The following is a 12,171-nucleotide window of genomic DNA, read 5'->3' on the forward strand; positions in this document are numbered from 1 at the left end:
CCACTGACTTGTACCTGGACATATCCCTCCATACCCCTCTCATCCATGTACCTGTCCAAGTTTTTTTTAAATGTTAAAAGTGAGCCCGCATTTACTATTTCATCTGGCAGCTCATTCTACACTCCCACCACTCTCTGTGTGAAGAACCCCACCCCCCCCCAAATGTTCCCTTTAAACTTTTCCCCCTTCACCCTTAACCCATGTCCTCTGGTTTTTTTCTCCCCTAGTCTCAGTGGAAAAAGCCTGCTTGCATTCACTCTATCTATACCCATCATAATTTTATATACCTCTATCAAATCTCCCCTCATTCTTCTATGCTCCAGGGAATAAAGTCCTAACCTATTCAACCTTTCTCTGTAACTCAGTTTCTCAAGTCCTGGCAACATCCTTGTAAACCTTCTCTGCACTCTTTCAACCTTATTAATATCCTTCCTGTAATTCAGTGACCAAAACTGCACACAATACTCCAAATTCGGCCTCACCAATGCCTTATACAACCTCACCATAACATTCCAACTCTTATACTTAATGCTTTGATTTATAAGGCCAATGTACCAAAAGCTCTCTTTACGAACCTATCTACCTGTGACGCCACTTTTAGGGAATTTTGTATCTGTATTCCCAGATCCTTCTGTTCTACTGCACTCCTCAGTGCCCTACATTTACCTTGTATGTTCTACCTTCATTTTTCCTTCCAAAGTGCAATACCTCACACTTGTCTGTATGAAACATCTGCCATTTTTCAGCCCATTTTTCCAGCTGGTCCAAATCCCTCTGCAAGCTTCGAAAACCTTCCTCACTGTCCACTTCACCTCCAATCTTTGTATCATCAGCAAATTTGCTGATCCAGTTTACCACATTATCATCCAGATCATTGATATAGCTGATAAATAACAATGGACCCAGTACTGATCCCTGTGGCACACCACTAGTCACAGTCCTCCACTCAGAGAAGCAATCCTCCACTACCATTCTCTGACTTCTCCCATTGAACCAATGTCTAATCCAATTTACTACCTCACCATGTATACCTAGCAACTGAATCTTCCTAAGTAACCTCTCATGCGGGACCTTGTCAAAGGCCTTACTGAAGTCCATGTAGACAACATCCACTGCCTTCCCTTCATCCATTTTCCTGGTAACCTCCTCGAAAAACTCCAACAGATTTGTCAAACATGACCTACCACGCACAAAGCCATGTTGAGTCTCCCTAATAAGTCCCTGTCCATCCAAATGCTCGTAGATCCTATCTCTTACTATTCCTTCCAATAATTTACCTACTACAGACGTCAAACTTACCGGCCTATAATTTCCCAGATTACTTTTAGAGCCTTTTTTAAACAACGGAACAACATGAGCTATCCTCCAATCCTCCGGCACTTCACCCGTAAATGCTGACATTTTAAATATATCTGCCAGGGCCCCTGCAATTTCAACACTAGTCTCCTTCAAGGTCCGAGGGAATACCCTCTCAGGTCCTGGGGATTTATCTACTCACATTTGCCTCAAGATAGCAAGCACCTCCTCCTCTTCAATCTGTATAGGTTTCATGACCTCACTACTTGTTTGCCTCATTTCCATTGACTCCAAGCCGGTTTCCTCAGTAAATACAGATGCAAAAAACAATTTAAGATCTCCCCCATTTCTTTTGGTTCCATACATAGCCAACCACTCTGATCTTCAAGAGGGCCAATTTTATCCCTTACTATCCTTTTGCTCTTAATATACCTGTAGAAGCTCTTTGGATTATCCTTCACCTTGACTGCCAAAGCTACTTGATGTCTTCTTTTAGCCCTCCTGATTTCTTTCTTAAGTATTTATTTTGCACTTTTAATACTCCTCAAGCACCTTATTTGCTCCCTGTTTCCTATACGTGTTATACATATCTCTCTTCTTCTTTATCAGAGTTCCAATATCCCTAGAGAACCAAGGTTCCTTATTCTACTTTGCCTTTAATCCTGACAGGAACATACAAACTCTGCACTCTCAAAATTTCTCCTTTGAAGGCCTCCCACTTACCAACGACATCCTTGCCAGAGAACAACCTGTCCCAATCCACGCTTTTTAGATCCTTTCTCATTTCTTCAAATTTGGCCTTTTTCTAGTTTACAACCTCAACCCGAGGACCAGAGATCTATCTTTATCCATTATCAAGTTGAAACTAATGATGTTATGATCACTGGAACCAAAGTGTTCCCCTGCACATACTTCCGTCACCTGTCCTAACTCGTTTCCTAATAGGAGATCTAATATTGCATCCTCTCTAGTCTGTACCTCTATATATTGATTTAGAAAATTTTCCTGAACGCATTTTACAAACTCTAACCCATCTAGACCTTTAGCAGTATGGGAGTCCCAATCAATATGTGGAAAATTAAAATCCCCTACTATACAATTTATGTTTCCTGCAGTTGTCTGCTATCTCTCTGCAGATTTGTTCCTCCAATTCTCGCTGACTGTTGGGTGGTCTATAATACAACCCCATTAATATGGTCTTACCTTTTCTGTTCCTCAGCTCTACCCATATGGCCTTGGTAGACAAGCCCTCTAATCTGTCCTGCCTTAGATAAAGAGACACTGATTCCCAATGGAGAATGGGTGGTGACTTAAAAGTAGGGGACTTGAAAGAACTAAGGTGACACAGCAAGTATAGGGTCTGGCAAGGACTGCCATGAGTATTAGTAGATTCCGTATTTACATTAGAAAGAGAATTGGAAATGCATGAGAAAAAATTTATAGGGCACTGAGGACAAGGACAAGCTAGATTTCCCCTACCAGTTTGGACTCAATAGGCCAAATAATCTTCTCATGATTTAGTCATTCTAAGATGACTAACTTAAAAGAACAAAATTGATTAACAGATTGCTTACATTGCCAGTGACCTGGGTTCAATTCCACTGCTATCTGTAATGAGTTTGTGTGTTCTCTCTGTGACCACATGGGTTTCCTCTAGGTATTCCAGTTTCCTCCCACATTCCAAAAATGTATGGGTTAGTAGATTAATTGGGCATCACAGGTATGTTGGGCCAGAAGGGCTTGTCATAGTGCTGTATCTAAATAAAAAGGAAGTAAAATAAAGTTGGTGTAATTTTTGTGAATTTCATTAAATCCACCTGCCCATTATCCCCTTACCATCCAGTTCTATCTATCACCTACCACCCTTTATTCCATCTGTTTCATATGCTACAATCTCTCCTGCTCCCCTCTGTCATGATGTAGGGTCTTGACACAACATGTTGACTTGCACCTTCTGCTTTCACGTGATCCAAATTAAATCAATATATGTGCTGTGCTCAAATTTAATTTTTAGAGATCTTTCAACCTTATTGTGCTAAATTACTGTCTGCATTGTTCATTCACAGAAGCATCAGACTTAAGTAACAATAAAGAATCAAAGGGTCTTAGTTAAAGGGTCAAATATCTCTCTTGGTCAATGGCAGAATTCTTCCTCTTTCTGTAAAACACATGTTAAGTAGACCAACCTGAGTTGGGATCTGAGTCATCACATCAGCAGATGGGCTCAGCAAGATCGCTTTCAAAATTAAGTGGTCAGAAATAAGTAAAACAACAATTGAAGAAGGGAATCAAAAGAGGTGGCATTCATGGCAAGAAGGTGCCGGTAAGATTTCTGCAAGAACCCGAGTTCCATCATAAATGACTGCATGTTTTAGAACTCTGAGCTGCAAGTGAAAATCTCTTTCAAGTGTGTATACAAAAGTCATACTTATAAAAGACGAAAGGCTCCCCAGTTTGTCAATGGAGTTATTCTGACTTCTGCATGCAGCATGAGTGTCATATGTAGCATATTATCTGCAAAGACAGCAGTTATTATAAGTTAATCAAGCTTCTTGTATCGCTTACACTGGCAGCTCGTTCCACACTCTTATCACCCTCTGAGTGAAGAGGTTTCTCCTCATGTTCCCCTTAAACTTACCACCTTTCTCTCTTAACCCATGTAATTTCACCCAACTTCAGTGGAAACAGCCTGCTTGCATTTCTCCTATCTATACCTATCATAATTTTGTATACCTCTATAAAATCGCCTCTCAATCTTCTACATTCCAAGGAATAAAATCCTAACTTCAATCGTTCCTTATAACTCAGATCTTCCAGACCCAGCAACGTCCTTGTCATTTTTCTCTGTACTAGTTCAACCTTATTTACATTTTTCCTGCAGGTACAGTGGTGGTGCTAGAAAGCTTGTGAATCCTGTAGAATTTTCTCTATTTCAGAATAAATATGACCTAAAATATGATCAGATCTTCAAATAAATCCTAAAACTAGATAAAGTGAACCCAATTAAATAAATAACACAAGAAAAAACATTATGCTTGTTCTTCTGTGAGACTTTGTTGAATGCCTTGATAAAGTCCATGTAGACAATATTCACTGCCTTACCTTAATCAACTTTCCTGGTAACTTTCACGAAGAAATCTATAAGATTGGTTAGATGATGTATCACGTATGAAGCCATGCTGACTATCCTTAATCAGTCCATGTCTATGCAAATACTTGGATATACAAACCCTTAGAATACCGTCCAATAACTTTCCCACTACTGATGTCAGGATCACTGGCCTATAATTTCCTGCTTTATTTTTAGAGATTTTCTTAAACAGCAAAACAACATTGGCTATCCTCCAATCCTCTGGTACCTCACCTGTCACTAAGATGATTTAAATATCCCTGCTGGAGCCCCGGCAACTTCTGCACTTGCCTCCCACAGGGTCTGAGGGAACACCTTGTCAGGCCCTGGGGATTTATCCACCCTAATTTTGTCTCAAAGACAGCAAACACATCCTTCCCTGTGATCTGTATAGAGACTATGAAATTGACACCATTTTGCCTCACTTCTATAGACTTTGTGTCTGTTTTCTGAGTAAACACAGATGTAAAAAAATGCATTTAAGATCTCCCCATGTCTTTTGGCTCCATGTGTGGATTACCATTCTGAACTTACAAATGGCCAGAGTTGCCCCTTCCAATCCTTTTGCTCTTAAGATATCTGTAGAATCCCATAGGATTCTCCTTCATCTTGTCTGCTAAGGCAACCTCATGCCCTTTAGCCCTCCTGATTATTTTCTTAAGTATTCTCTTGCATTTCTTATACTCCATAAGCACCTCATTTGTTCCCACCTGCCTTTACCTGCAATGCACCTTTTTTTTCCCCTAACAAGACCCTCAATATGTCTTGAAAACCAAGGTTCCCTACACCTGTTATCTTTACCTTTTTTTCTGACAGGCACATACAAGCTTTTACTCTCAAAATTTTGCTCTTGTAGGCCTCCCACTTACCAGGTACACCTTTGCCAGAAAACAGCCTGTCCCAATCCACATTTGCCAGTTCCTTTCTAATACAATCAAAGTTGGCCTTTCTCCAATTTAGAATCTCAATCCACGGTCCAGACATACCTTTTTCCATATTTACTTTGAAACTAATGGTATTATGATCACTAAATGCAAAGTGTTCCCCTACACAAACTTATGTCATCTGTCATGTCTCATTCCCTAATAGCAGATCAAGTATCGCGCACTCTCTCATTGGGACTTCTTTGTACTGATCTACGTAACATTCCTGAACATGAAACCTTTTGCAGTATGGGAGTCCCAGTCAATATGTGAAACTTAAAATCACCTACTATAGCAACTTTGTTTCTTGTAACAGCCTGCGATCACTCTACAAATTTGTTCTTCCAAGTTCCTCAGACCATGTTAATATAGCCCCATTAACATGGTCATACCTTTCTTGTTACTCAGTTCCACCCATAATGTCTCATGAGATGAGTTCTGCAGTCTATCTTGACAGAACAATGCTGTGGCATTTTTCTTCACTAGTAACACCATCCCTCCTTTTTCAGTCCCTCTTGCTCTTTCAGGACTTAGGAACTTTATAATGGAATTGTAAGTCCATTAATGGGAGTCCAAATGATGTGAAGTTAAGCTGAACAAATGAATCAAACAAGTTACCTTACTGCTTTCTTCATCCATATTACCAGCTTTTATTCTGATGGCATCAAATACAGAAAAATGTGCAAAAAAAATTCTAACAAGAACTGTTGGGATTAACTCTGGATTTAGTTTAGTATAATCATCTGACATAAGATTTGATCTATCTGTTAAATCACTGTATTCCTTCGTCTATTGGTAAAGTATTGCAAATTTTATCAATGATAGTTAACATCAAAATGTGTTCATTGCCATAAGCACAAGTGAAATGAAAAACTTGCAGTGGCATCACAGGCACATGGCTTTGAGATCAACAGGATTCAGAAGAAAAACAAATTATACACAATTTTTACAAGAAAAAAGACAGTAGTCCATTTTAGAGGTAATGTTGTTGAGTTGCTATAATGAGATTGTTACTAGGGCTGTGCTTCAGAAGTTTAAGGTTTATATTATTACGTTTCTCCCATGCATCATCAGCTCTCTCCTCCACATTTCTGTACTTAGTCTCAGAAGTAATCATTTGATGTTCTGCTTTTTAACCCTTTCTTTTGCTGCCTAAATACTGCTTGTAGCCTTAAGTAACATACACAAAATGCTGAAGGAACACAGCAGGTCAGGCAGCATCTATGGAAAAGAATAAAGAGTTGACATTTTCGGCCAAGATCTTTCATCAGGCCCCTCACTCTCCCCTTTGAGGATACTCTGTATCATTCACTGGTATTCTTGAACCTGACAGCAAGGAGGCAGCATTGAAGATGTAACTGGCTTTGGTCCTTTAGCCCTATGAGTTCCCCTAACAGTATTTTTTCACTGTACTTATTTACTTGATTTTCTCTCTGTAGTCTCTGTAGTCTCTTTAGTTTCCCAACATATCTGAGGGAGGACACAAAAAAAAAATCAGTTTGGCTGTTTTTGTTCTCAATTAAAATTTCCCCATTTCTGAATGTAGGGGATATTTACCTTCACTAACCTTTTTTTCTTCACGTATTTGGAAAAAGGTTAATATGTTTTTATGGTCACTGAAGCTTACCTTCATACCGGTCTTCCTCTACCCCTTAATCTTTTTGTCTCTTTACCTGCTGTACTTAAACTGGTTAAAAATATTATTTTGATATCAGATGGACTGCACTTCACAGAGATGTAAGTGAAGACATTTCTTCTTCCTGCTGACTGGCTCGACTGTAGTACTCTAGACCTGTAAATAGAGTCTTAGTGAAATATGGAAATAGGCCCTTTGGTCTATCAAGTCTATGATGACCACAAACCACCCAAACCATCCATTTACACTAAGAACGCGACTGGTACAGCTCAGGCATGATGCAAAGATAATCATCAATACCCTAGCAATCTCTTCCCTCACTTCCTGGAGTAAACTGGGGTATATCCTGTCTGAGACCAGTGACTTATCTATCCCAATGTTTTTTTAAAAGATCCAGCACTATCTCTTTCTTAACCTGAATGTTAGCCTTTTACGCTGAGCTCATATTCTTTCTCCCTGGTGCAAATGTGTTGAAACAACTGTTCATTTAGGACCTACCCTAATTCCTTTGCATCCAGGCACATACCGTATATCCCTATTTATCCCTGAGCATTCCTATCTTCACTTTGGTCATCCCCCCGTTCTTCACATACATATGTGTAGAATGACTTGGGGGTTTTCTTAATCCTACCTGCCTCTTCTAGCTCTTCTAATTCCCTTTTTAAGTTTCTTCCTGGCTACCTTATAATTCTGACTGCTTCCTAAACCTTATGCTTCCTTCTTCCCATTAACTAAACACTCCGCCTCTCTTGTCAACCGTGCTTCATTTACCCTACCTTTCCATGTCTCAGTGTGACTTGTCTACCCAGAGCTCCACATAGGTGATCCCTAAGCAACCACCACATATCTGCTGTTCATTTCTGTAAGAACATCCTGTTCAAATATACACTGCCAAGTTCCTGCTTATTACTGTTGTAATTAGCCCTCCCCCAATTAAATACATCTCCATATCATCTCCTCTTATTCTTGTCCATGATTATACTAAAGGTTAGGGAGTTGTAGTTATTATCTTTGTACTATTCACCCACTGAGACATCTTTCATCTGAACAGGAACATTGCTTAGTATGGCCTCTATTCTAGTCGGCCTGTCCACATACTATATCTGGAATCCTTTCTAGGAACACCTAACAAATTTTTTCCCATCTAAACCTTTTGTACTACTATTAATCCCATTTTTTAATCAGCCCACTTTCTTATCACCACCTCTAATCATACTACTCACCTACACACTTCTTTGGGATATGGAAGGAACCCCTTAATAAATAGTTGGATGAGCAATTGAGCAATGAATGAACCATGGTCCCTCTGCTGGAAGAATGGGGAAAATTGCTGTTACAAAACTTTCTTAGTTTATATCATGATCTTAATAATAATTATTATTATTATAATCTGCTATTCATTTTTAGTATCTTAGAAAAGGGAGCAGGTATAGGCCATGATGACTTTGAGCCTGCTGTGCTTTGATCAATATTGACCCTCGGTCTCAGCATTTTCCAGTACTATTACATATTTTCCTCCAAGTCATGATAACATTTCAGAATGGAATCCTTGTTAATCTTTGCATTATAGACTTACAAATCTATAACGCAAGGATTTCATTCTTTGTGTTATACTGATGCAATGAGAAGTATAGAGTCCACGGATGCTGGTTTCTGTAATTTGAATCCAGGACAGGTAATTCAATCTGCTCCTGTACACTGACTCATCACCACCTATGATTCATTCAACAAGAGTGGTTTTGCCTGCTTATCCCTCTCTCTTTCTCCTCTCTTTATCATGGCATCTTCGAATCCACTGAAACAATTTCAGAATATACAAAAACCTTGAAGATAAAATTATCTATTTCAAAACTCGGGGTATAGGTTATCAGGTCTTTGGGATTTATCAGCTTTGAAGCTCATCAACTTGCCTTGTGTTATTTTTTAACTTAGTTCCTTCAGTTCATCATTCCTGCTCAACCTTTCATTCTCTACCATATCAAGCAAATTTTATCCATGAGGTAAATTATTCTGCCAGTTCTTCAGTTCTCATTATAAACTGTGCTGTCTCTGTTTGGAAGAGGCCCACATTTGTCTTCACTAATCATTTCCTTTTTATGTACCTATAAAATATCCTACAATCCATTTTTATGTTTCTCATCAATCTACATACATCTTGCCTTCAATTTCATGATCCTACTTTGCTAAGTTCCAAAAAGCTTCTAATCCTTAGGCTAGCTGCTATTTTTGGCAACTTTGTAAGTCTCTTTTTTTGACATGATACTTTCTTTAATTTTTAGTGTCAGCCACAGATGATTTGATTTTCCTTTTGGGGTTTTAGTGCCTTTCAGGAATGTATTATTTTGCAGTGTATGTATGCATTATTTCTTTAAACACCAGCTACTGCCATGTCTTTCAAAAAAGCGTTCTCCCAGTCACCCATTGCCAACTCTCTCTCATATCTTCAGAGTTTATTTTGTTTGATTTAAGATTTTAGGTTTTTGAGATCTAAATATGGCAGAAAGCCAGCATTTATTTATAAACTTGCTTAATTGGACTTGAGGAAACCTTGAACATCTGCAGTCTTGCTGTCAGTTTCAGGATCTGTATTCAGTAATAACTTAGTGATGGTGATATATTTCCAAGTTAGGATGGTGTGAGGCTGAAAAGAAAAAGTAAAGGGTTAGTAATCCAATATACCAGTTGCCTTTATTATTATTTATAGTAGACACTGAGTGTTTGGGAGTGTTAGGGAACATAACCTAATAAGTGTACAAATCAGCATGGAAGCTAATAGTACTATACAAAAGTATGTTTACAGAATATGCTTCAGTACATTATTAATTTTTCTGTGTTCCATTGTTTGCCAATATTACTTGAAACCTAACTGAAAAATGCTGGGCTTTCAGTACACAATCAATTAATTGGGAATCATTGCTGAGGATCTTTTAACTGATTATTGATGCTGTTACAATTGCTCTTCATTATTTTACAAGCTTTTGTTAAAATTCAATAGTGTAGTTTAATTTTGATATAGATCTTGAGTAATATAAAATTTTAATGAACTGAAATGTTGAATATCAATATCATACTACGGATTCATTGTGAAGTTATTTGTTAACCTTAGATAATGAATCTGTAGTTCCATTGCTAAATCCCAATCTCTGGAATTTTTAATCCTAATCCCTATTTGATATGTTTTACAACAGGCAATGCTTCTGACCTTGTGTGAGAAGGCCACTTAAAAAGAAGCTTGTACATTTTTAAAGGATTTTCTACCACTAAAACATTTCTTTGACTGTATCTCTTGTGATTAGTTAAATGGTACATGTACCATTCTTCAATTCCATGCTTGACTGGATAACAATGTGCTATGTCATTTTAACACCTGTTGATTATGGCAAAGTTATGATTTTATTTCTTGGCACTTTTTTTTATTGATGTTTCCATTGCAAAGTCAGTAACAATCTCTTTTGCTTTACACAGTGCTGAGTATTCGGGGTGTCCAAGAAGAGGAGCCTCCAGATCCACAGTTGATGAGACTGGATAACATGCTTTTGGCAGAAGGAGTATCTGGTCCTGAAAAGGGTGGAGGTTCAGCTGCAGCAGCAGCGGCAGCAGCGGCATCTGGTGGATCACCAAATGACAATTCCATCGAGCACTCTGACTACAGAGCCAAACTTGCACAAATCCGACAGATTTACCACTCAGAGCTGGAGAAATATGAGCAGGTGTGATCCATGTAACCAAACATTGGAAAGGAGTAATAGCTCATAGGACATCGGTTTTACTTCTTTTGAAATTTCATATTTGTGTTCAGCAAATAAATCCTTTCACCAGTAGTAAAATCAATTCAAACATGAAATGGAGCATTCGGGTTGTTTGAGTGACAAACATTAGTGGATTGCCTTACAAGTTTATATTTAACCTTTGTAAAGCATGATTTAATCATAACAAAAACCAAATGTTAGAGCCAAGTGAATTTTTTTTAGAGAGATATTTACAGAACATAAGCATCCACCTGTTAATGAATCTGGCATAGCTGGATAATAATGAATGAGAGAAACTTTACTTACACTCCATAATTGTCCTTAAGTGGTGTCCAATGTTTTTACCTGGTGGCTGACAGCTTGACAATCTAAACTATGTACTTCAGAGGCTCAATCATAAAAACATTTACTTTTAATAATGCTTAACAAGATACTGATAAATGTTATAAAGCCACAAATGCTATAGTGTAAGTTAATTTTTCTTTGAAGTGTAAAATAGTTACATTTTACAAATTACGTTCTAGTTATTCAAACAATACAATACAAATTCCTTCATCTAAGGTTCTCATAAGGATCTGCTTGTGTATAAAATGAAAATCTGACCCATCTACAGCAAATCTGTGCCTGACCTGAGCTCAAGTACTTACAACTTTTTCCATTACCAGACCCAAAGGCACTTGGAGAACTACATGATCCAATTTTTTTTCCCCTGAAGTTGTGGAGTATTGCATGTGAACTTTGTAGCATGTTGTCTATAGGAGCTGAAAGCTTCATTTACTGATATAGAAATAAGACAAATCTCATTATTACCATCCATTTATGAATTCCATCTGATGAATTCCTTGTTAATGCATCTTCTAATCTTGGATTGTTCTGTGGGTAGGCATGTAGTGAATTCACCACACACGTCATGAACTTGCTTCGTGAACAAAGTCGGACCAGACCCATTTCACCAAAGGAGATTGAGCGCATGGTTTCTATTATCCACCGCAAATTCAGCTCTATTCAGATGCAGCTAAAGCAGAGTACATGTGAAGCAGTGATGATCCTCAGATCTCGATTCCTTGATGCAAGGTAAGTTTCAAACTGCTGGCATCTGTTGAAACTGTTGATGCTGTTGTTACTTGTAAAAGTGAAGTATTGCTAAATCTGTGATGAGTTTTTGACTGCAAGCTGCTAATTAAGGACTGATGGAGAAAGTACCTCATTTCTCCACTTGCCGTTCAAGAAACCATCAATGGGCAAACATTCAAATGTGAGGCTTTCCATATTATACAAAATAAACTGCTGTCATAAAATGGCTGCAGATCTACAGGCGAGCATGTGTGTAATAAAGATGTTAATGAAACTCTGTGGCAATGCTTGAATGTGTGCTAACAACACAAATGGAAGCTCAATGGAAACATGTACTTGAATGACCTGGTTCCATGCTTGTGA

General features: G+C 38.2%; 1 protein-coding gene across 5 annotated transcripts in view; it reads left to right on the forward strand.

The window, feature by feature from the left end:
• Positions 1–12,171, forward strand: part of pbx4 (pre-B-cell leukemia transcription factor 4) — a 407,509-nt gene that overhangs the window by 319,791 nt on the left and 75,547 nt on the right. For all 5 annotated transcript variants that reach the window (XM_073069171.1, XM_073069173.1, XM_073069169.1 and 2 more), the window contains exons 3-4: positions 10,451–10,695; positions 11,618–11,808. In XM_073069171.1, the coding sequence (XP_072925272.1) occupies positions 10,451–10,695; positions 11,618–11,808 (436 nt within the window). The remainder of the gene's footprint in view (positions 1–10,450; positions 10,696–11,617; positions 11,809–12,171) is intronic.

Source organism: Hemitrygon akajei, chromosome 16 (assembly GCF_048418815.1).
Source record: "Hemitrygon akajei chromosome 16, sHemAka1.3, whole genome shotgun sequence".
NCBI classification, from domain to species: Eukaryota; Metazoa; Chordata; class Chondrichthyes; order Myliobatiformes; family Dasyatidae; genus Hemitrygon; species Hemitrygon akajei.